Source organism: Protopterus annectens, chromosome 2.part0 (genome assembly GCF_019279795.1).
Source record: "Protopterus annectens isolate FY-2018-M chromosome 2.part0, PAN1.0, whole genome shotgun sequence".
Classification (NCBI taxonomy): Eukaryota; Metazoa; Chordata; order Ceratodontiformes; family Protopteridae; genus Protopterus; species Protopterus annectens.
The window spans coordinates 321,553,798-321,581,297 of NC_056728.1; the positions used below are offsets into that span (position 1 = coordinate 321,553,798).

General features: G+C 35.1%; 1 protein-coding gene across 1 annotated transcript in view; it reads right to left on the bottom strand.

The window, feature by feature from the left end:
• FBN2 (fibrillin 2) overlaps positions 1-27,500 on the bottom strand; it is a 2,449,070-nt gene that overhangs the window by 202,785 nt on the left and 2,218,785 nt on the right. The window contains exon 59 of the mRNA XM_044060803.1: positions 14,346-14,468. Coding sequence (XP_043916738.1) covers positions 14,346-14,468 — 123 coding nt within the window. The remainder of the gene's footprint in view (positions 1-14,345; positions 14,469-27,500) is intronic.

Consider the following 27,500-nt stretch of genomic DNA (forward strand, 5'->3'; position numbering starts at 1 on the left):
ACCAATCTTTTTCTCATAATGCCAATAGTTAATTCTCATAGTGATGATAAAGGCATACTTGCATGGGTATATTGGAATAGCAGCACAGAATATTTTTACTTTAGCTGTTATGCATTGGATTCTGTGGCTAGGAGCTAGATTTGTCAAAAATATCTAAATATTTTATATGAAAAAGTGAAAAGTAATTTAACTACTGGAGTAGATTTTAATCGTATATATATAACTCTGATACTAGTGCTAATAATTGCAGACACTTCAATAGTTACTGAACATTGAATGAGCTTATTCAGTTTAAAAGATCTACATGATTTTAGAGAAGAAAAATACTTATATATCCATTATTCCTTTATTGTTGCTCAGGTGTGAATAGATAGATTTATATATCTAACAGTTGATGTTCCTAAACTGATTCTTTTCAAATAATTTCATGCCCTCTATCTGAGCAGAATGTATCAAAAATGAAAATTCAAATTGATTCATACTACTAACACCTCATTTGCACAACTCAGCAAGTCTAAATTAAAATCAAAACACTGAAACACACAACGGCCAGCAAAGAATGTCCCAAAATGGTTTATTAGAAAAAACACATAGGATATAAAAATATATCCAGCTCCAAACCAGTTTCGGTTTCCCCTTCTTCAGTGGAGCATAGAAAAAAATGAAAAAGCCAACAAATGCACCTGATACTATTTATAGTATCAGTTAAACAAATCATCCAATGAAAATGCAATATAATGGTCTGAATAAGACCTACACACCAAATTACAGTATTGTGGTCTATTAAGACCCAAAAGAATATATGCATTCAAAAGGGAGAAAATCATGAAAAAAATAATGAAAAAAACATCATAATAGCATACCTAGTTAGAAAGCTAAATGTTATATTATTAAAAATAGAATATAACATTAAATAATATATTTGTATGCATATGCAAAAATATGTATATATCTGTGAAAAGACAAAAGTGTATATTTATGGTCAACAAGGTCCAATGCCTGTATAGATAAACTAAAGGTGGTCGTTAATACCAGGGGGGAATAATGCACCCAAATGTACAATCCAATATTTTTCTTTTTGTGTCAAAATATTTTCCCAACCTTGTTGGTGACTTCTATCACCAACAATCCGATCAATAACAGTAAACTTGAATTTGGCCGTAGGATGTTTAACTGTGTGTTGGTAAAGAGCATTGGTAATTTTCTTGTTTCTGATGTTACTCCTATGTTCCCCAATTCTAATTTTAAGTGGCCGGGAGGTTTTTCCTACATAAAATGCCGAACATTGACAAGTTGCAAGATATATCACCCAACTCATTGAACAGTTCCCAAAAAATTTTAAGTCATAAACCTTGCTAGTATTGGCACTGCTAAAAGATTTGGTTTTATTAATGTCAGTGCATGACATGCAATGTCCACAAGGGAAAGTACCAATCAATTCTTTGCCCGTAATCGTGAGTTGTTTGTACCGGGCCCCTCCACTACCATGATGTTTAAAATGTGAAAAAATGGAACTTAAAGTTTTGCCCCTTCTGTAAGAAAATTGGCAACGTGTCCCAAGATATTGTCTGAGAATATCATTAGCCATCAGGATATTCCAATTTCTGTCCACAACTCCTCTGATAATCTGATTATTTCTGCCATATGTGGTAACCAGTCTCAAGACCTTATCATCTTTTTGGTTTTTCTGATGGTCCTGGTATTCCAAAAGCTGGTCCCTAGTTAGTTTGTCAGACCAATATTTTGCAGATCTAATATCAAAATCAGAATACCCTCTATCAAGGAATCTATTTGCAAGATCCGAACTGGCTAGCTCATAATCATCCTGACTGGAGTTAATTCTTTTGATACGGCAAAATTGAGATTTAGGGATGTTCCGGACAGTGTGGCGGGGATGCATGCTTGAGGCATGTAGCAATGTATTGTATTCAGGATATTTCCTGTATATTTTAGTGCCTAGTGTGTTGTCAGGCTTCCTATATACATTGACATCCAAAAATTCAATAGTAGACCTATTGCTATTAACTGTGAATTCAATGCCCCAAATATTACTATTCAGGTAATCCACAAATTCTTTAAGATATTCTGTATCTGCCCGCCACACCATCCAACAATCATCAAGATATCTACGCCAGATATCCATTTCTACAATGTAGATGTTATGAGATGTATCATATATTAAATATTCCTCCAGGTAGGCCATGAACAGGTCTGCATATATAGGGGCAAAAGATGCCCCCATTGCAGTGCCTTGTAACTGCCAATAGCATTCGCCTTGAAAAAAGAATATGTTTTTATTCAGGACATGCTCACACATACAAAACAAAAGTGTATTGAATCCCGGAGGATATAGGTTAGATTTTTCAAGCCAATATTGTAGTGCTTGGAGACCCGCCCAATGAGGGATGCTGGTGTATAATGATTTTACATCCAATGTACAAAGTAGCCAATTGGGTTCAATTTCAGTCTCTGCTATGATTTGTAAAAATTGTGTGGTATCCTTGATTCTAGCTCTTATATGGACAAGCAGTGGTTTCAAATATTCTGTCAAAAAGGCTGAGAGTGGTTCAGTTAAAGAACCATGACCACACACTATAGGTCGGCCAGGTGGGGAGGTCAAAGATTTATGTATTTTAGGAAGTAAGTAAAGTATCTGTTTATTTGGATCTTTAACTGTCAAATGTTTGACAATGGTGTTGGACAAAATACCATTCTCAACTGCACTACTCAAGAAATTATCTATCTCTTTTTTAAAAGTAGTAGTCGGATCAATGTCCATTTTCATATAACATTTATTGTCAGATAACTGTCGTAACCCTTCCTGTGTATAATAGTCCATATCCAAAACCACTACCGCCCCACCTTTATCTGCCTTGACAATTGCGATGTTATTGTTATTTCTTAATTCCTCAAGCGCCTGTCTTTCTGTCTCCTGGATATTATCTTTAAGAATATTGAAGCCATAAGGTGGAAAATGTAAGTCCCTAAGTACAGCCTGTTGAAAAGCTGTAACATGCATATTGGCAGGAGGTTGAAATGTAGATTTTAAAAACCTAAACTCAGTAGATCTTTGAGCTGTATTATTCACCTTATCGGAAAAGAATATCTTGAGATTCAAACAGCGGCAAAATTCCAAAACATCATTTACTGTTTGGTATTGATCACAAAAGAAACCAGGTACAAACCCTAAGCCTTTATTGAGTATTTCTTCTTGTTCCAGAGTGAGCTGAACCTTAGACAAATTGAGGACATTATGAAAAATAGTTTCATCTATTTTAGAAAAGCTTGAACTATTCCATCCATTGACTCCAAATCTGGACCTATTATGGTGTTTCCTCCCCCCGCGTCGTTTCTTCTTACCCCAAAAGGGGTAGGTATATTACTTCTTTTTTTAAAAGGTGAATGGTCAGAAGTAATGCCCTCACTATCAGTGGGGGAAGACTCATCACCCGAGGTACTGGTATAAGTCTGCTCCTTATTTTTAAGAATTGGTCTAGGTCGTTTCCTTGTTCTGGCACTGCCTTTACCCATAGACATATCCTTAAATCTCACTGACTTCTGAAGTTCAAAAGGGCGTCCCCTAGCATAATCATTGATGTCCCGATTAAACTTTTTAACTTTTCTTTCTTTCGTCAGTTTGTCATACTGAGTCAGTTCCTTAGATATATTGGCTACCAACGTGCCATAATTACTATTAGATTCAAATTGTTTACAAATACTGCTTAGATCTTTGATCTCAGCAATGTTTGAATCTATTACCCTTTCATAATAATCTGACAATATTTGTACAAACTTCATGGATCCTTCTTGAACTGCCTCAAACCACTCATTGGTCAACCTCTCTTCAGATCTGCTGACCATGGGCTTTAACTTAATTCTAAGTCCGCGTGGTACTAGTTTTTTATGTAAATAGGCCTTAAAAAGACGTAAATGCCAAATATTTGCTCTTAGCCCTTTAAGGGCTTTTTCTAAATTAAAGAAGGCAGATTGACATCCATTGCTTGAAGGGGCAGTCTGTTGGTCCATGATATTGTTGCTTGAGATAGATTCCAGTCCAAAGACTTGGATATCCTCCCTATCAGCACACATACCCTGCAAAATACTGTCCAAATTCATAATGAACTGACCCAGTAGGACCAAAATGGAAAAAGATGCGGTGCCAGAACAGGAAACGAACCCAAAAGAACACCTACCCAAAAATGATAGGAATAATATAAATCCAATTAGTATTGAAATATAAAAATTAAATACCAGTATCTCAGGGGAAGCAACAGATAGGCAATGTCCAACTATATCCAAAAAACAGTATTGCACCAAAAATAGGCTAAATCCAAAATTGCCAATCCTCCCCTTGGGACATAAATATATGACCATAAATGGCCAAAGCAAGGGATGAGTAATAGTAATTCTAAATAATAAATAGTAATAATGTTGAATCCACTTGTTTAGAACATCATCAGATCTTAAGTCCTATCTAGTAGTTCTATCAACCAAAAACCATTATATAAATGCCAGTATAATGACCATAGTCTCCATCAACTAACAATTTGGTATGTGCATAAATCGTGAAACATGAATCTAAAATACAAAAGACATATTGGATGAATTGCTACATAAAAAATAACATCTTTAGGTCACAATAGGTATAATCAAACATCTAATTGTATATTAATACAAATATTAGATATGATGGGTTATTAGATAGATATATTCTAATAGTTCAATTAGTTCAATGAGCCCAAAACAGCTGTATAAATACCATTATTGTGTTTTAGTCTTGCATCAAAATTGTATATCCACTAGCCCAATAACAAGTATATGGTCAATAATGTTGTAATAATTTCACCACATACTGTATCTATATAATATGAATAGTATGCCTAATATCAGAATATGACAAAAGACATATAAATCCTACTAGAATAGTAAAATATGCCTATTTGGCACTAACATGAATCAAATGAACCCCTTCAACATCATAAATCATAAATATAATGAATTATCTTAAGTAATAAGACATAACCAAAGGACACTAATCAACAAGCTATAAACCAATTGGATCGTTCACAAAAAACCAAAATGGGCCTACAATGGTGTTACCACATAAATCCGAAATTAATCGGTAATATGAACCCACCGTAACTTAGTTCAAAAATATTTAAATACATCCAATTAGTAAATAAGCCCATATGGTAAATAGAAACAATTAGGGGGTTGATACCTAAAGATAGATGAAGGAACATGTGCAGTGTTATCATAATCCCCCGTAACATCAAGCATAAACAAATCCCAAACAGACTTGCATATATTTTAAGACCCAAAAGTGCCTTGATTACATCTAGATAAATAGTCGCCACAAAATGGATGCCCAATCCTAATATTGTACAACATAGGCAGGCCGAAAAGGCAACAAATACATAAGTAGTAGCATGGAATGTGACTGAGACCAAAAGGCTCACTCACCAAATCACCTTGCACTCCCGTAGATATATAAGATGTAGTCAAAAACACTAACACCTAATAATCAAAACATTTCTGATAGTTACCAAAGGTTATATAAGTATATTTAACAAAATACAAACACATGTTTACTAAATCAGTCACTATTCTTCATCCATTGCGCCCATCATGGTTCCATGCCAAGAGAGCACTATGCTTGAATGCTTGGTAACTATCAGAAATGTTTTGATTATTAGGCGTTAGTGTTTTTGACTACATCTTATATATCTACGGGAGTGCAAGGTGATTTGGTGAGTGAGCCTTTTGGTCTCAGTCACATTCCATGCTACTACTTATGTATTAGTTGCCTTTTCGGCCTGCCTATGTTGTCCAATATTGGGATTGGGCATCCATTTTGTGGCGACTATTTATCTAGATGCAATCAAGGCACTTTTGGGTCTTAAAATATATGCAAGTCTGTTTGGGATTTGTTTATGCTTGATGTTACGGGGGATTATGATAACACTGCACATGTTCCTTCATCTATCTTTAGGTATCAACCCCCTAATTGTTTCTATTTACCATATGGGCTTATTTACTAATTGGATGTATTTAAATATTTTTGAACTAAGTTACGGTGGGTTCATATTACCGATTAATTTCGGATTTATGTGGTAACACCATTGTAGGCCCATTTTTGGGGTTTTTTTGTGAACGCATCCAATTGGTTTATAGCTTGTTGATTAGTGTCCTTTGGTTATGTCTTATTACTTAAGATAATTCATTATATTTATGATTTATGATGTTGAAGGGGTTCATTTGATTCATGTTAGTGCCAAAGAGGCATATTTTACTATTCTAGTAGGATTTATATGTCTTTTGTCATATTCTGATATTAGGCATACTATTCATATTATATAGATACAGTATGTGGTGAAATTATTACAACATTATTGACCATATACTTGTTATTGGGCTAGTGGATATACAATTTTGATGCAAGACTAAAACACAATAATGGTATTTATACAGCTGTTTTGGGCTCATTGAACTAATTGAACTATTAGAATATATCTATCTAATAACCCATCATATCTAATATTTGTATTAATATACAATTAGATGTTTGATTATACCTATTGTGACCTAAGGATGTTATTTTTTATGTAGCAATTCATCCAATATGTCTTTTGTATTTTAGATTCATGTTTCACGATTTATGCACATACCAAATTGTTAGTTGATGGAGACTATGGTCATTATACTGGCATTTATATAATGGTTTTTGGTTGATAGAACTACTAGATAGGACTTAAGATCTGATGATGTTCTAAACAAGTGGATTCAACATTATTACTATTTATTATTTATAATTACTATTACTCATCCCTTGCTTTGGCCATTTATGGTCATATATTTATGTCCCAAGGGGAGGATTGGCAATTTTGGATTTAACCTATTTTTGGTGCAATACTGTTTTTTGGATATAGTTGGACATTGCCTATTTGTTGCTTCCCCTGAGATACTGGTATTTATTTTTATATTTTTATACCTATTGGATTTATATTACTGCCATCATTTCTGGGTAGATTCTTTTTGGGGTTTGTTTCCTGTTCTGGCACCGCATCTTTTTCCATTTTTGTCCTGCTGGGTCAGTTCATTATGAATTTGGACAGTATTTTGCAGGGTATGTGTGCTGATAGGGAGGATATCCAAGTCTTTGGACTGGAATCTATCTCAAGCAACAATATCATGGACCAACAGACTGCCCCTTCAAGCAATGGATGTCAATCTGCCTTCTTTAATTTAGAAAAAGCCCTTAAAGGGCTAAGAGCAAATATTTGGCATTTACGTCTTTTTAAGGCCTATTCACATAAAAAACTAGTACCACGCGGACTTAGAATTAAGTTAAAGCCCATGGTCAGCAGATCTGAAGAGAGGTTGACCAATGAGTGGTTTGAGGCAGTTCAAGAAGGATCCATGAAGTTTGTACAAATATTGTCAGATTATTATGAAAGGGTAATAGATTCAAACATTGCTGAGATCAAAGATCTAAGCAGTATTTGTAAACAATTTGAATCTAATAGTAATTATGGCACGTTGGTAGCCAATTTATCTAAGGAACTGACTCAGTATGACAAACTGACGAAAGAAAGAAAAGTTAAAAAGTTTAATCGACGCCAATGATTATGCTAGGGGACCTTTTGAACTTCAGAAGTCAGTGAGATTTAAGGATATGTCTATGGGTAAAGGCGGTGCCAGAACAAGGAAATGACCTAGACCAATTCTTAAAAATAAGGAGCAGACTTATACCAGTACCTCGGGTGATGAGTCTTCCCCCACTGATAGTGAGGGCATTACTTCTGACCATTCACCTTTTAAAAAAAGAAGTAATATACCTACCCCTTTTGGGGTAAGAAGAAACGACACGGGGGGAGGAAACACCATAATAGGTCCAGATTTGGAGTCAATGGATGGAATAGTTCAAGCTTTTCTAAAATAGATGAAACTATTTTTCATAATGTCCTCAATTTGTCTAAGGTTCAGCTCACTCTGGAACAAGAAGAAATACTCAATAAAGGCTTAGGGTTTGTACCTGGTTTCTTTTGTGATCAATACCAAACAGTAAATGATGTTTTGGAATTTTGCCGCTGTTTGAATCTCAAGATATTCTTTTCCGATAAGGTGAATAATACAGCTCAAAGATCTACTGAGTTTAGGTTTTTAAAATCTACATTTCAACCTCCTGCCAATATGCATGTTACAGCTTTTCAACAGGCTGTACTTAGGGACTTACATTTTCCACCTTATGGCTTCAATATTCTTAAAGATAATATCCAGGAGACAGAAAGACAGGCGCTTGAGGAATTAAGAAATAACAATAACATCGCAATTGTCAAGGCAGATAAAGGTGGGGCGGTAGTGGTTTTGGATATGGACTATTATACACAGGAAGGGTTACGACAGTTATCTGACAATAAATGTTATATGAAAATGGACATTGATCCGACTACTACTTTTAAAAAAGAGATAGATAATTTCTTGAGTAGTGCAGTTGAGAATGGTATTTTGTCCAACACCATTGTCAAACATTTGACAGTTAAAGATCCAAATAAACAGATACTTTACTTACTTCCTAAAATACATAAATCTTTGACCTCCCCACCTGGCCGACCTATAGTGTCTGGTCATGGTTCTTTAACTGAACCACTCTCAGCCTTTTTGACAGAATATTTGAAACCACTGCTTGTCCATGTAAGAGCTAGAATCAAGGATACCACACAATTTTTACAAATCATAGCAGAGACTGAAATTGAACCCAATTGGCTACTTTGTACATTGGATGTAAAATCATTATACACCAGCATCCCTCATTGGGCGGGTCTCCAAGCACTGCAATATTGGCTTGAAAAATCTAACCTATATCCTCCGGGATTCAATACACTTTTGATTTGTATGTGTGAGCATGTCCTGAATAAAAACATATTCTTTTTTCAAGGCGAATGCTATTGGCAGTTACAAGGCACTGCAATGGGGGCATCTTTTTCCCCTATATATGCAGACCTGTTCATGGCCTACCTGGAGGAATATTTAATATATGATACATCTCATAACATCTACATTGTAGAAATGGATATCTGGCGTAGATATCTTGATGATTGTTGGATGGTGTGGCGGGCAGATACAGAATATCTTAAAGAATTTGTGGATTACCTGAATAGTAATATTTGGGGCATTGAATTCACAGTTAATAGCAATAGGTCTACTATTGAATTTTTGGATGTCAATGTATATAGGAAGCCTGACAACACACTAGGCACTAAAATATACAGGAAATATCCTGAATACAATACATTGCTACATGCCTCAAGCATGCATCCCGCCACACTGTCCGAACATCCCTAAATCTCAATTTTGCCGTATCAAAAGAATTAACTCCAGTCAGGATGATTATGAGCTAGCCAGTTCGGATCTTGCAAATAGATTCCTTGATAGAGGGTATTCTGATTTTGATATTAGATCTGCAAAATATTGGTCTGACAAACTAACTAGGGACCAGCTTTTGGAATACCAGGACCATCAGAAAAACCAAAAAGATGATAAGGTCTTGAGACTGGTTACCACATATGGCAGAAATAATCAGATTATCAGAGGAGTTGTGGACAGAAATTGGAATATCCTGATGGCTAATGATATTCTCAGACAATATCTTGGGACACGTTGCCAATTTTCTTACAGAAGGGGCAAAACTTTAAGTTCCATTTTTTCACATTTTAAACATCATGGTAGTGGAGGGGCCCGGTACAAACAACTCACGATTACAGGCAAAGAATTGATTGGTACTTTCCCTTGTGGACATTGCATGTCATGCACTGACATTAATAAAACCAAATCTTTTAGCAGTGCCAATGCTAGCAAGGTTTATGACTTAAAATTTTTTGGGAACTGTTCAATGAGTTGGGTGATATATCTTGCAACTTGTCAATGTTCGGCATTTTATGTAGGAAAAACCTCCCGGCCACTTAAAATTAGAATTGGGGAACATAGGAGTAACATCAGAAACAAGAAAATTACCAATGCTCTTTACCAACACACAGTTAAACATCCTACGGCCAAATTCAAGTTTACTGTTATTGATCGGATTGTTGGTGATAGAAGTCACCAACAAGGTTGGGAAAATATTTTGACACAAAAAGAAAAATATTGGATTGTACATTTGGGTGCATTATTCCCCCCTGGTATTAACGACCACCTTTAGTTTATCTATACAGGCATTGGACCTTGTTGACCATAAATATACACTTTTGTCTTTTCACAGATATATACATATTTTTGCATATGCATACAAATATATTATTTAATGTTATATTCTATTTTTAATAATATAACATTTAGCTTTCTAACTAGGTATGCTATTATGATGTTTTTTTCATTATTTTTTTCATGATTTTCTCCCTTTTGAATGCATATATTCTTTTGGGTCTTAATAGACCACAATACTGTAATTTGGTGTGTAGGTCTTATTCAGACCATTATATTGCATTTTCATTGGATGATTTGTTTAACTGATACTATAAATGTTATCAGGTGCATTTGTTGGCTTTTTCATTTTTTTCTATGCTCCACTGAAGAAGGGGAAACCGAAACCGCTTTGGAGCTGGATATATTTTTATATCCTATGTGTTTTTTCTAATAAACCATTTTGGGACATTCTTTGCTGGCCGTTGTGTGTTTCAGTAGTTTGGTTGGCCGTGCATTGCTCCACGTGAGAGGTTTGGCGTGGTTGTAAATTAAAATCAAACCAAAGTAAATATTTACAGTATTCTTAATCATTTTACTATAAAATAAGTAACTGATACTGAAGATGTTTTCAATGTATATAGAAATCACTTTGAATGGAAAACTGAAAAGAAACAATAATTCCTTTTGAAGTAGAATTAGAAAATTATAAAAAAACAATATAGCAAAATGATTAGCAATAAATATCAATCTTTTCATTAAGGGCATAATTAAATATTAAAATACGATAAGGCACTTGGAAAAGATAGGACTTTGCCAGAAATTCACAAATTGTTTACATTAAAATTTATTTCTTTACTATTAAAAATATATAATGAAGTTTATAATAATAAGCTTACCAGTCTTTCTGGAGATATACAATGACAAATTCAATATTATAAAAGATGAAAATCAAGTTGATAGCACCTCACATAAACAAATATCCTTGAATTGCATATGTCAGTTCTCATAGACAGAATACAATTCTTCCCTTTATGATAGATAATGATCAAACAGGATTCCTTATGAATTTGACAGACACAATGTAATATTAAAACCAATGCAGTAACTGATTATGCAAATTAAATAAAACAGAATTAATGATTATCAGTTTAGATATTGAAAAAGCTTGTGATTCTATAAATTTGATTTTTTTAACTATTATAAGGATTTGATCCCACCAAATGTTATAAACTTAATTAAATTCTATAATACATCTTTGACCCACCCACATTTACTCTGGAACATATTTATCATAATCCATTGAAATGAAAAACAAGTGTTTTCTGCTTTCCCTTTATTTGCTTTAGCCATTGAATTTCTCGCTAATAGAATTGAACAGATACACAATATCAAAGGATTTTAGATTGGCAGAAATCTAGAAAATAAAATGTTATTATTTGTATTATTTGGCACCTATGTCTCTAATGGACACAGGTAACCTGTAAATGGTTCATGCCTCAGGCCCATGCTTACACTTATCAAGGGTATCAGAACTTGTCAGAGATTTGGGATTCATGGCTAGGCTTAAAAAGACCCTTGCAGTTGTTAGCCTAGTAAACACCCATGACGCTATGAACTTATGTAGATGACTGATTATTAATAATAGAAGATACTCAGATATATGTATTAGATCATAATGCCATGAACACATTTGATAAGTTTCCTGATCATAAATGTAATGAGTCTAAAACAAATACTTCATTAATAATTAATAATTAATAATTATTTCATTCTTTTAGAAAAGAGTTATAAACACAACAGTAACTGTACGAAGATAAACAATTTAGGGAACTATGTTGCTAAATAATCTACCTCAGACAATTAAAAGTCACTACAATTAATGATCAATAATACTGACCAACTGATTTCATTTTGGTCTAAGGCATTCTTTACTTTTGATGATAAATTACATTTAAGACAACTATATGCTTAAAATGCATACATTTCAGACAATATCACTGTTACTAACAAACAATCATATTAAACCTATATAAAAATAAATAATTAAATATTCATCCTACTCCTTGGACCAGTGGGGAATTCAGGTTTCCAGATATTGAACCATATTATATTTTCAGTAATCAAAGTTATAGTACAATGGATCAATCCTTCATGTAAAGCTAAAGGGAAAGCTACACATATGGTTATGTGCAAGACTAATGCATTCAAAATCTCATCAATATATTTACTAATACATTTTGCAAAGTTTTAATATTCCTTAACTATTCCAACAAGATAACAACATATTAAAATGATATTCTTAATTTATATTAGAAATATTAGTCAATTTTAATATTCACACAGTGGGGATTGTTGGCAAAACCAATAGTAATAAGATACTAAACTGGGAAAACTAACAGCTTTCATTATAGTTTAGTTTCTTAGAAAAAATGCTTCACTTCTGTCTATTGACTAATTTAAATGAAGCATAATATAGCTAAGCAAGAGTGGATATGGATTCAAGACATATTATATTTCTATAAAACAAAATACAGGTTATTTTTTTTATCTTATCCTAAAACTTTTCTAGTATTTTAAAATATTGCATTTAGTATAATGAGTAAAGTGACATCTAGATCCCACATATCTACCTTATACAAATTGCTAATAAAGTATAAATCAGTTATTAGATAATCTAACTGATGTGGATGGCGCAGTGGTGCAGCGGTAGCACTGTTGCCTCACAGCAAGAGGTTCTCCAGTTTGATTGTCAACTGGGGTTCCTTCTGTGTGGAGTCTGCATGCCCTCCCTGCATTCATGTGGGTTTCCTCTGGGTGCTCCGGTTTCCTCCCACATTACAAAGACATGCATCTGGAGTGTTTCTCCCCGGGCCTCCACTGAAATTGTCTTCGTTCCAAGTCAGACTTTCCCAGTTAACAAATGTTAAATAAACAACTAAATAAATAAATACATTTTAGTCTTCTTTACTAACTTACTTCTGTATAATACATCTTAAATCTCAACATTTCCAGCTAATTCTACTTTTGAAAAATCTTTATATGAAATGTACATACTGATCATTTCTAACCTCTTATAAAATATGACATTTTTTAAATAAGTATTTGTTAGAGATGCAATTTGAACATCACAGTGATTGGTAACATAAGATGTAACTTGTTAAATGAATTTTGGAAGGCATGTCATTCTTTTGCATAAACCTGGTGTACAGATAACTTTACAATAACTGCACTGTATTATTTAATGCTCCTACTCCCACACTTGTTCCTTTGGATCAGATTCCACTTCTCTTAAGTTTGTTAGCAAATACAAAAATATGATCAGATGGGACTGGAATAGTTTACTGCTCCAAATATTCTGAATGTATCCAGTATATTTAGGCAGTATAAAAAAAATCTAGCACCATACACATTTTATGTAATAATAATGATATTAAGAATAATAATAACTTAAACATTCTGGCCAAAAATCGCTATGATTTTAGATAAAAAGCTAAATATGCTACAACTGATAAATGTAAGATTTTAATCTGTAACAGATTTGGGGTGATACTTTATATCTCTTGCATGTTGTTATGGTTTCACTTTATTATATACTGATTATGTAGTTATAGAGTGCTTGCTTATATTATTACATCATTTTTTGTAATGATTTTTTTTCAATAGCAAGAGAAAAAAATCTTTAGGAAATATATTCTGGAACTAATATGATATCATTACCAAATGGTCTATTTGCATGTATATTTTATATTGTGTGAATTATATCTGGAACTGAATATAGCAAAGAAGGTTTAAAATGTCTCATTGCAAAATATAATAAAATATTTAAAGAAATAAAATCAGTGGCAACATCTATTTCAGAATTGATCAACTTGCTTGAAAATAAGAACAAAACTTATTTCATTAATGGTATGCCTCATCATAATATACTGTTATGTACAAAGTGCTGAGTGGGCAGTAAACTACTGAAACAAGACATGTAGGGAATTATGTGATCATACCTAGATATCTGATGGTACAGTGTCAGACTTGCACTAGATTCATTGCTAATAGATGTGTGATTTTAAAGTCTGAACTGCATATATACAGATTTTTATACTACATTTTCTCGCACAGTACTAACATAAAACATGAAATCAGCACTTATTTTGCTACATTTTTCTTACCTCTGCAGGTCTTCCTGTCTTCCTGCAGAATGTAGCCTCTGGGACAGGAGCACTGGTAACTGCCTTCTGTGTTTTTGCAAATAAAGTTGCATGGCTTTGGTGCTTGAGAGCACTCATCGGCATCTAATTAGAAAAGAAAAGTACAGTATGATCATTTAAAAATTCACTGCAGAAATAACAGTTTAAATATAACAGTATTGTTTTATTTTGCAAATAACTGTTCTTTGAAAATTGAAATTTAACTCTGTGTCACAATCAAGATAGGCTTCTTTGCTATATTTACTATTTTACCCCTTACGCAAGACATTGGGAGTTAAAAAATCCTAATGTGCCTCTAGTTTGCTAAGTACTTCAGCAAACACATAATATAATGAAACGGTTTACCTTTACATGGATGAAAATCACTTGTGCGATTGCTCGTACGAGCGAATCGTAAGCACGAAACTCAAAACCGCGACAGTTTCCAATGTTCAAAAATCAGAAAATTGAAAAGCAGATTCACTAATTTTCGAACACAAAAGTCGAATACATAGCGTAATGAAGTGTAATGCAGGGGGGCAAGCCCCCCTGCAGCCCCCATGAGAGGGGCTGCTCCTCCCCCTACTTTAATATACTAACTCTGAGATCACACTACAGTGAGGAAAGGGTCCGTTTTTCGATCCCCACTATAGTGCAATCTGCCCCAAAATGCTGAAACTGCAATGAGCGAATGTCACTGTGCATTCGCTCATTGCACATTCGAAGCATTTTGCGTTCGACGTTTCCAAACTTTGCAAACGTCCTTTCGAACATCCGCTGTTCGCCCGTGTGCAGAACACACATATGAAGGTAAACCTAATGAAACAGTTATTTGAACTGATCAGTCAGCAGCAGTTCTTAATCCTACGTCTTGAACCATGTGATGTCCATGATGTGAAGCCCTATTCTCCCATTCAGGAAGGAATGTATTCTGCTTATTTAGTTTAACGTACTTACTATGCCTTTTATAATACCCATTCCCTTTCAGTGGGACATGTCCTGTGAAATTCTGTTCATGTTCGAAAGAAAATATGAAATGGAATGCAGTGATATCACCAAAAACATCAAATAACCATTCTAGATGAGCAGTTCCACTGAAGTTTTCCTTAACAGTGTTTTCATTATCAGGATTCACAGCAAATTTGCAAAGATTTCTGAGCAGATTGGGAGGAGTTAAGGCAAATAAGTGAACAGGACACACAACATGATATAAACTTGTTGCCAGATTAAGTTGTTTACCATAAATGCAACCCAAACAACTTTAACAGAGAAGTATACACCTCTAACTCATGTGCAATTTTCTCCTAAGTTTCATTTCTTAAAAAAAATATATATCATTAGGGGTTCTAGTTCCCAAAAATTTTATTTATTTTATGTCCAGGTAAGAAAATATACTTCTTTAAAATGAAACTTTGGAGCAAAACCTACATCAGTGCAGATGTTTTGCTGTTTTTTTTTAATTTGTATCTCACATATTAAATTAATTTGATGACCACCTTCACTTTAGGATATGCATCTCTTCCCAATCATTAACAATATGCCAAAGGCAAAGAATCTAATTTTATGGTAGCCATCCTGAATCTCCACCTCCAAACCTTAAACTACTTCCATCCTGATACCTAATTTGCATGCCTAATGACTGTTTCACAGCCTAAATGCTTCCCATTATTTTGGCAGTTTCTAGCAGTGTGTTGCACTTCTTACATTTTTAAAGCATCTCTGTCCTGCTGTATGAGTGAACACAGAAGAAATAATATAGTTCCTCACTGGAAAGGATCAATGTTATGTTTTACAAAGTAAGTACCTTCCATTACTGTGTGATAGCTGATGCAGTCTGAAAATCACTGTTCCATATCAGTGAATGCACACACAAACAATATTCATGTTTGCACACTCATAAGATCAAACCTTGGATGTTTTTTTCAAAGTATTTACTTCCTGTGCTTTATCATTAAGCTTCAGGCACGATGTGATACCTAAACAACCAAAACTCACTACATTGGTGAGCAGAGAAGCAGTTGCATATGAAAGGTTTCTTCCCTAGAACAGATGGCTTAGGAGAGATTTGTAAATGTAAATGATCATAAAACTGTTTATCAGAATTATAGTTGCAGTTTGCCTCCATGCATCCTGTAAACAATCCTCCCTCATTCAATATGCCGACGATTCTACTCTCATCTCCGTCTCTGACAACATCTCTGACCTCCACACGCACACCCAAGACTCCTTCCTGTCTGTAGAAACATGGCTCACCAAAAATCAGCTCATCTTAAATTCAAAAAAACAAACTATTACTATTCCTTGTAAACCACCAAGGAAAAGAAACCAGTGAATAACAGCTCTACTTTCCTGAATAATATTTATTCCACAATACAAATTTCTCTAGTGTCTCGGCCACAGCCTTTACAGAGTAAAAATTCATCTGTTAAAACAAGCTCTTTTTATATCCATATATAACATGCAAATCATTCAATCAAACAATTAATCAATTAAAAGACATTCATCCATTAAAGCTAAAAAACTAAATGAAACCTTGCCAGTTGCACTCTTTGTTTAATCCACAAGGAAATAATGTGTTATATTTCATTATTAACACAGATTCTTTATGTCTCAACATATTTTTTTGTAATTCCGCATTACCATATTGCATTGGTATGTGTTCCAACAGTGTAACCTTCATGCATTTTATATCTCCTTGATGTTTATCCTTAAAATGTTTTGCTATGGGACTCATAATTTTATTATTCTTGACATCTCTTACATGCTCTTTTATTCTTTCTGCCAATGTTCTTTTAGTCTCACCTATATAGTATTTTCTACATGAACAATAAATAACATAAATTACTCCTCTGCTCAAACAAGAATATGTACCTCTAGTATCAAAACATTTTCCTTTTATCTTGTCTACTTTAGTAACAATATGCTGACAAATAGAACATTTTCCACAAGGTATAGTTCCCACCATATTAATATTAACCAATATATTATCCCTTGTTTTTTTATATATGCTATGCACTAAAAAATCTTGAAGGTTTCTTCCTTTTTTATAAGATACTATCAAATCCACATTTGTTAGTGACTTAATTTCTTCTTTTACTTGTCTCCAGTATTGTTTTACAGGTCCATTCATTATATGGGAAAAAATTGTATATCTAGTAACAAAAAATATTTTTTCTTTATCTTGTTTACCCTTCTTATATGTTATCTTTGTATGTCTATTATCAAATTTGATGTGTTTGTTTGTTCTATCATTACCATATATTTTATCAAAACTTTCTTGTACATCTTGTTGTTGATACCCCCTAGCAATAAATATAGAGGCTACTTTGTGTGCTTCTTCTTGTGCTTGTTTGCTATTGCTACTAAGCCTTTTTATCCTAAGTAGCTCCCCATAAGGAATAGCTGCCAAGGTGTGACTAGGATGACAGCTGTTACCAAACATTTTCCAATTTATTTGATTAAACTTTCTATGTATACTAGTCTGAATTTTCTGTTTTATTATCCCTCTTAATGTTATGTCTAAATAATTAACTTGACTTCCTTTTTAAATGTCATCAAACTTGATACCATAATTATTAATATTCAAATACTCTATAAATTCAGATGACAAACTTTCTCCACCTTCACAAACAAAAATCAAATCGTCAATAAATCGATAATATTTCACCACATATTTTCTAAAAAATTCATGTCTATAAATATACATATTTTCAACTAAACACATAAATAAATTTGCATAAACTGGGGCGAAAGCCGCCCCCATTGCTGTTCCAATCTTCTGCTTATATAAAATACCATTACATTCAAATATATTATGTGTTAAACAAAACTCTATCAATTCTAATATGTACTGTGTTTTAGGACTCTCACCTAAAAAATACAATATAGCTTCAAGACCAAATTTATGAGAAATGTTGGTGTATAAACTCACTACATCTACTGTTATAAAATACATTTCTCTGGTCCATACTATATCCTTTATTTTGTTTAAAAAATCAAAGGAATCCTTTATATATGAAGGTAACTTCAGTGCTGCTTGCAATACAATCTCATGCAGTAGGCAACTAAGGTTATATGTAAAAAAGCCATTTGCAGACACTATAGGGCGACCTGGTGGTCGTACCAAATTTTTATGAATCTTGGGGAGACAAAAAAACTTTGCCACCCTACTGTTCTTAATCAAAATTTTACGAGTTACATCACTATCTGTAAAATAGTGTAATCTTATACCTTTCCTTAACAGAATTTGAAAAGCATTTACTGCTTGTTTCAAATAAATCTCATCTATCCTACTGTAGATATCACTATTGTTTAAATGTTCCATACACATTGTTAAATAATCCCCAGAATTCATTACCACCAGTTTGCCCCCTTTGTCCGAAGGTTTAAAAACTATGTCTTCATTTCTACTCATACTTTGCAACTTTATCCATTGTTCTTTTGTTAAGTTATAGTTCTTATCTGTACTTTCAAAATCCCTAAGTTCTTTATCCATTATAATATTTAAAGCATTGTTAAACCTCTGTATGTTGACATTTTTACACGGAGGCATAAACGAGCTAATATTTTTCAATTTACTCGTGTCTAATAAACTGTATACATTAACTTCCTGCTCAGAATCACACGAAAAAAAACTTTCATTGCTATCCAAACCTGTTTCATCATTACATTCAGTTATAACATTGTAATCAGTATTAAAAAAATATTCTCTTAAATTCATTTTACGAACTAAATTACATATCTCAATTTTTATCTCATGCCTTCTAGGTATACATGTTGGTATGAATTTTAAACCTTTATCCAATACCAACTGTTCTATGGCATCAAATGTATAACTAGATAAATTAACGACATAATCCGGTACCATAGTACCTGTTACTGTATTTTTATGTCCATCTACCTTTTTTGTATCGTCCTTCGCCCGAGTCTCTTTGGCGTTCATATCCTTGCCAACCTCGCTTCCTGGTAGTAGTGTTCTGTCCATTCGAACCCCTGTAGGTTCTCCGAAATGATTCTGGGTTAGCAGCCCCTATTACTATTCCTTCCTTGACCTCTCTCTCACCATAAATCTTCCTTTGTCATTATATCCCTTGACAAGACCACCATCCAAGCCGAACCCCACACAAAGCTCCTAGGCACAATTATCAATGATGAGCTTGAATTCAATCTGCATATTCAGCAAAATATTTAAAAAAAAACCACCAACAACTAGGCCTACTATACAGAAATAAGAAATTTCTTAACTCAGGCACTAGACTCTCCTTAGCTCAATCTCATCTCCTTCCCTTCCCTTCTCTATGCAGCCCCTATTTTCACCTCCATTCACTCCACATATTTACCTAAACTCCAACAAACTTACCACAAAGTAGCCAGATTTGCTACTAACCCACCACACAAATCACACCACTGCCTAGCACTCAACTCACTGAAATGGCTAGAATTCCCCCCAACAACTCCACATGTCTCAATTTCAAATCATACACTCTGTTCTATATAAACCTACTTTCTGCCTCTCTCTCTCCACCCTGGTATCCTACTACATCCCAAACCGCACTCTCTGAACATTGAATTAACAACTCCTTGACATATATAAACCCTACAAATGCTGTGGAAAACTACTTTACAAATGCGGTGCAGCCCAAGCCTGGAATAAACTCCCCTCACATATAAGAACCACCCCCCACCCTAAGCACTTCAAAAAAGAGCTTAGACTACATTTGTTTAACATAAGGTCTTGCCCCTGTCAGGACCCTACCTAACCTTCTACATCTTGTTCACCCCCCCCCCCGCCACGAGCCAGTAAACTTCTTATAGCTAGGAGATTACATGACATAGATATTTGGGGTATGTGTCATTATTATTCACCTGCTTGCTAAAGAAAGTGGCTGGCATTACAATAATTACCTTATTATGCTTTTATTTTATTTTATTTCTCATATTTCTGTACATGTAATTAACTCTTAATTGTACCAATACTCCTTTGTACTGTGTTTGATTAACTGTTAACTATGTCAAATTTTTCTTTGTATCTAACATTTCTGGAGCTTTTTTCCTCGGGTCTCCACTGAAAATGGGCCCCTGGCTTAGTTGGACTAACCTGGTTAACAAATGTCAAATAAATAAATAAATAAAATATGCAGTGTACCAGTGTAAGAAATATGTCAATGTGAGCACTTGGGCACTTTTTAATTTCTGAGGTTGGCTGATTTGCACTTACACTTATGTATGATTTATTTCAGTTAGACCATTGTGAACTGCATCTGTTATGTTGGTATGAGTCAACTTACTATGTTATGCTGTCTTAAATACATTTATTTCAAAATTTTTATAAATGCATGTATATAATTTAGTATCTTATTGCCTATGTCATGACTTAGGTGGGTCCACAATCCTTCAGTCCATCTATCCAGTTAAAAATAAGTAACTAGAAAATATTAATAAGGGATATATAAGGGTGAAAGCAAGTAGACATGTGCTTTGTTTTAAATTTTAAAAAATGGAGACCCAAATTATCATAGGGGCCCAGTACAGTGTCAGTAGTATTAGATGTGAAGATAAATCAAGATTCTGTAAGAAGAGATTAAAAACAACAGGCAAATACCAAAATATCTAGAGCTTCCACAGTCAGGACAGTCTTTACACAACTATAGAACCTGATGCCACTTTTAAAAGATGAATGGAGGAAAATAAAACTAAGTTCACTACCTACTGAACTATAGCTAGGAGGACTGTTACAGAACTGTAGTTTGAAATCTTCAGGAAGCAATGCACTGTTTTAGTTTCTGTATGATCTGAGTTACAAAATCTATGTGGTTTCTTTCTTTCTTTCTTTCTTTCTTGCAGCAAGAAGCAAACTCCCATGGTTACCTAGAAGACTGAATTGCTTTTGCCTAAATGAGACTGAGAGCTTCTTATAGATTTTTTGACTCCTATCTGGAGAAAAGAAAGGGTCTATATTATATAATCTAATGCACTAAATTGCGAACACTATATAATCGACCCACAATCCCCAAAAACCCAAAATGTCGAACACACGGATCAGCGATTTTTTCCCAGGGAAGCAAATCGCTGATCCGTAAAAAAAAAAAAAAAAAAAAAAAATTCCAAACACAAAATAAAGTGGGGGGCATCACCCCCTACACGCCCTACTTAAATATACCAACTCTGAGATCGCACCACAGTGGAGGAAATGGCAAAGTCCCAAAAACGGCCCAGCGATTTTTTTCCCTAGGAAAAAAAATCGCTGTTCCATGCTTTCAGTATTTTGCCATTTCGCATAATGCCGTTCGGCAAAACAGCATTCGCAATTCAGTGCATTCACTAATATAATATGGACCCAAAAATAAAATGTAATTTTGAGTTAATGTTTGGACAGTTCTTCTAGGAACACCAAGATTCATTACCGACATTTTGCAGATATAGAAATTCTTTGATTATCCAGTCGTTCTACAACCTTTAATTTTTCAAGAAAGAAATTATCCTGGGGTTTTGATAATACTTTTTGAAGATAGACGTTACAAAAGACGAACTGTAATTTTATAATGTTAACCCAGTCATTATATTCACTTTAGCAAATTAAGTAGAACATTTGCATCAGAGGTGTAGTTAGCTGTTTTTGTACCCACTGCTAACTCTCGATTTGGTGCCCCTCCAAAAAGAAAAAAAATCTTCTTGTTGAACCCACTGAGCACTACAACACTTCAATTTTCTATTTTCTCTTCATAAAAGAGAAAAAAACAAACAAACAAAAAATCTTTTCTTCCTTTAACTGCAGCAGACTGATGCCACATGCAGAGAGCTACAATACTTCAGTTCAGACCACAAATGTAATACTGACATTTAGATGCCAGTATGCAGTAAAGATCAATTAGTGTCAGCCAACTGAACCCCCTAAGACTTTGCAACCTCTGCTTCCAACCTAGCTACACTACTGGTTAGATGAGTTGGACCTGCTAGAGCAATTCACATAATGGGTTTGTCATTTCTTAAGAAACTAGTCAAAAGATACAGATTACTCATATCAGTCAAAAGAACTGTGATACTGAATCCTGTTGGAGTGATTGTTTTTATGAAATCTGGTAGTGAAAGACTTACTATGATAAATTTGTGTATTGTTGATTTGCTCACCATAACACTAAATTTGAGATAAAAACAAACTGAGGAAATGGATCAGCCAAACAAGGAAAAAAACAAACCCACAAAACTTTGCTGCGGTACAGTAAATAAGTCGTCCAGGAATGACCATGCAAAAATTATTTTACTGTTCAGCACTTTCATTCCAAGTAACAAAACTTCATCAGAACAATGAACTTACTTCATGAATCAGTTTAAAAACATTGTTAATAAAATGACGACTAACTTTGACAAATCACAATTTATACAACAATAAAAAACTCGTCTAAAATTGCGATATCATCATCATCATCATCAGCCCCCTTTTTCCCATTTTCTACATGGGGTCGGGTATCTTGTTAACTGTCACCATCCCTTCTCAATTCAATGCCGCACTCCTGCCTTCTTTGATACTCATTCCTGATTGTCACAGATCTTCTCTCACACAATCCATCCACCTCTTTACTGGATGTCCTTGTTTTCTTTTACCTTCTTCCTCTTCATCCCAAATTTTCTTCACCAGATTGTCTTCTGCGTTTTTGAATGTGTCCAAACCACCGTAATCTGTTCTCTTTGATCTTTTCTGCAACTGGAGCTACTTTGGCTTCTGCTCTTGTGTCCTCATTTCTTCATTTGTCCCACAGTGTGCATCCTATCACCCTTCTCAGGCACTTGATTTCCATCACCTCTAGCTTCCTCATCTACTCTGCCTTTACTGGCCAGGTTTCTGCACCATACAGTAGTACTGGATGCACAGCAGTCTTGTACTCCTTACATTTCAGCTTCTTTGGCATTCTTCTGTCTTAGACAACACCTGAGACTCTATGCCAGTTGTCTGCAGCCCCTCTGGTTTTAGCTTTCACCTCTTCATTCAGATATCCCTTCTCTTCAACCACCCCTCCCAGATACCTGAAGCTATTAACCTGTTCCACTATTTTCCACTATGTTCCCTTCTATCTCAATTCTCAGCTTTTTCTAATTTCCACAGTTTGCTGCCATTACCACTGTTTTATCTGTGCTTAGTTTCATCCCATGTGCCTTCAGTTTTGCATTCCATTCCCCTATTCTTTGCTGAAGTTCTTTCTCAAAGTCTATCTGTAATGCCACATTGTCTGCATACAGCAACTTTGTTGATCTGTCCTCTCCAACTTGTTTGTTAATGTAGTCCATCACCAGTATGAATGTCAGTGGGCTCAGAGCTGAACTCTGATGCACTCCCACTCCCACTGGAAACCGCTGTATGAAACTGAACACTGTGCTTGAGTCATTGGGTCCTTGTACCACCACAGTACTGCCCAAATCAGCTTTCTTGGGACCTTGTCATATGCATTCTACAAATCTCGGAATGCCCACTTGGACTCTTTCCTCATTTCAAGCTTCTTCTCAGCCATCTGTCTCAGTGCAAACATCGGGTCAGTTGTGCTGCATTCTGATGTGAATCTGAACTGCTCATCTCCCAGCTTACATTTTACAACACTGTATATCCGTTTATCAATCAACCTCTCCAGAACCTTCATGCAATGTGACTGGAGCTTGATGCCTCTGTACTGACCACAGTTGGGTAGGTCCCCTTTGTTCCTGTAAACTGGCACAAGTATGCTTATGCTCCAGCCATCTAGGCTATCCCTTTCTCTACACACTGCTATGAGTACCTTCAGGATCCACTTCTCCCCTCTCTCACCCAGCATCTTTATCACATCTGCTGTGACCTCATCTGAGCCTGCTGCTTTGCCTGACTTCATGTTCCTTGGTGCTACTCTTACTTCTTCTAGGGTGGGCACCCCTTCTTTTCTTATCATTGGCTGTTTTTGGGTCAGTACAGCTTCTGTGAGGTTTTCTTCAGTCAGAAGCTTCTGGAAATACTCCTTCCATATGATTTTGATGTCCTGTTGACTGTTGAGCAGGTTGTTGCTGGCATCCCTTATGAAGGGTGTCTGACTGTCTTTTTTATCTTTCTGTCTTTGTCCTGCAACCTGATATAGTTTCTTTGTGCCACCTACTGAGTCACTTTCTAGAAAATGGAAGACTACCTGTGCCCTGTTCTTTGTTATTGCAAATCCTTTCCTAGCTCCTTTGTTAGCCAACCAGTATTCCTTCCTAGCCTGGTCCATCTTTTCTAGCTCCCACTTTTTCCTGCACTCCTTCTTTCTTTTGATGACTTCCTGGACTTCTGCATTTCACTATCTGCTTTCCTTATGTAATTTCTTTCCAGACCTGGCTCAGCCTCATATCAGTTCTATAGTCCTCACACATGCTGTTTTGAAGTTCAGCCATTCTTCTTCAGATCCACCTATTTCCCCCTTTTCTTGGGGTGCTGCAATCTTGAGTAATTCCTTGAACTGTTGAACTTCTCTACAGTCAACTTCCAGGTCTTCAGCCTGGTATCTGTTGACCTTAGTGCCTTCTCTGACCACTGCTTACAGCTGATTGCTGCAACCAGTGGTTTATGCTGTGGGCCAGTTGTTTCACTGGGGATGATTTTGCAATCATTGGTGCTACCCCAGTTTCCCTACTAGGAGAAAGTCTACCTGAGTTGCATGTTGGCCACTCTTGCATGTGGTCTTTTGACTCTCTCTCTTTCTGAATCATGTGTTGGCTATTATTAAGCCATTTGCCAGACAGAAGTCTAGAATAGCCTCTCCTTCTTTATTCCTGTTCTCCACACATTTGTACCTAGGTAGTCCTTATATCCTGTTCTGTCTGTCCGGATATGTGCATTCAGGTCACCCATTATCAACAGCAAATTCATGTTGTCCTGCTTTATCTAGTAGGTCCTGCAACTGCTGTCTGAATGGCCTCTTTCCTTCACTATCACAACCCTGCTGTGGGGCAAAAACTAAGTTTATGAGTACTGTATGAATAAACTGGGTTCCATCAATTAGCCAGTTTGTTTCTCTGATACAGTAATAAGGTTAATTATAAGCATATACGAGGGCTCAGGGGTCATAATTAAAGTGACCGGGGTTTCTTTCTGATAAATAGTGTTTGAACAGAAGAACCAAGCAGGGTGCCCTGTTTCCTCTTTGTTATTTGCATTATATTTAGAAACACTGGGAAAGTAAATAAGGGAATCGGAAATTCAAGGATATAATTGGTATGGTAATCAAGGAACGTTGGCTTTATTTGAAAACAGTATTATTCTGTACCTTATAAAACCAGAAAAGTACATCTCTATGTAATGAAACATTCTGAGACAGTTTCAAGTTTTTTAGGATATCAAATTAATGAAGACAAAACAAATGGTATAGCTATAAACTGTGTGCCACACATGAATTGGTTCAGCAATACCCATATTTACGGGGGCATTATAAAATGAAGTATTTATGAGTATGGGTTAAAAAGGATACTGTTATGGCAGCTAAGGGTATGAGGGGAGATACTAAAAAATACAAAAACTGAGAAACGGGATGCTTTTGCTTATGGATATAGATAGCAAAAGACAAGCAGTGTAAATGTTTAGTTCCTTTAGTTTTATATACAGGTCAGGCATATTTTTATCAACCAGAGGAGAAGTTGAGGACAGTGATTAAGAAATGGTTGAAGGATTTTATCTAGAATGGGAGGATGGCAAGGGTCAAGTGGGATAAGTTAATCCTTACAACAGAACAAGGTGGTGTAGGGTTACCTGATTTAAAGGGATGTTTTAGAGATACACAGTTAAGCTTATATACATAACACAATCAAAAATCTATAATTCAAAATGAAAAGGGATGATGATGAAGCGGCGGGGGGGGGGGGATTTAAGAAATTAGGAGAGAGAGTGGGATTTTTGATGCAGATCCTTAAGGAGAATAACAACCATACAGAATATTATATTCATAAAGTAGCAGAAAGTATTCTAAGAATTAAGCCAACATGAGAATGGAGAAAGGAAATTTTGCCATTAGGGATGACTGCAATTAGCGGCACAGAGAATTAGTAAAAGGGGGCTGAAGTTTAGTGGAGAAAACTCACAAAGGAACCATGGTATTGATATCAAATAACCAGAGAGGGAAAGGCAATAGAACTGGAAGAGGCAAAGAAAACATTTGCAATGCAGGATAGAGAGTGCCTTTACTGTCAGGATTGATATCAGAGTACAGACAAAGAGAAAGGGATGTGGGAATCCTAAATTAAAGACCTGTTCTGGTAAAGTTTTTATGTGAATCTAGAAGAGAAGCTGATGTTAAAAAAGAGATAATTGCTGGGGCATATAAAATACTGCACAGTAACTATTGGAATGAATCAGAGGAGATTATATAAGCAATTCACAAGGAAACAATGGAAGGATATATGTATGGCTCTCCAATATGCAACAACATGTAGAAGATTTAGGATTTTTGCTTGGAAATGTTTGCATGGGTATTTCTATACCCCAAGCAGACTCCAGAGAATTTTTCCTCAGGTAAATGGCAAATGTTGGAGGTATGATAGGTAAGAAAAAGGTAACTGGGAACATAATGTTTTGGGAGTGTAATGAATTGGCAGACTTTAGCAATTCCCTACAGACTACTCTGTTAGACATATTGGGCAAGCAAATGGGTATAGCTAAGGAAATCATTTTTGAATTGGAATGGAGGCTCTGAATTGCCTAGACATAGCAAGGCCTTGTTAAGTTTAATTCTGATGGCTGCCAAAAAAGGCAACTGATAGAAAAATGGAAATTAGTCAAAGCTAATTGAAGTAGTGAATCCTGTAACAGAGATAAAAGGACTTGAAGTGGGATCTTTGGAAAATAGAGGGAGCACATTTACATTGTGGTTTGGGGGCCAAATTCTTGCCTCCTACATAGGAGATCCAGGTTCAATTCCCAGCCAATACTGTGTCCTGTTTAGACTTATGCTATGGCATTTGAGTAAAGTACTCAGTTTTCTCGTCTATGTACTTAGGTAGGGGTTCTAATCTCACTGCAGTCAATGTAGAAAATTTTAATTTATGGGAACAATACACACAGAATAATGTTTTGGAGGAGCAGTGAGGTTTAAGGGAAAGCAGTAATTGAGCCACTTATGTCATGCTGGAATGATTATAATTGTATTGTGTGTG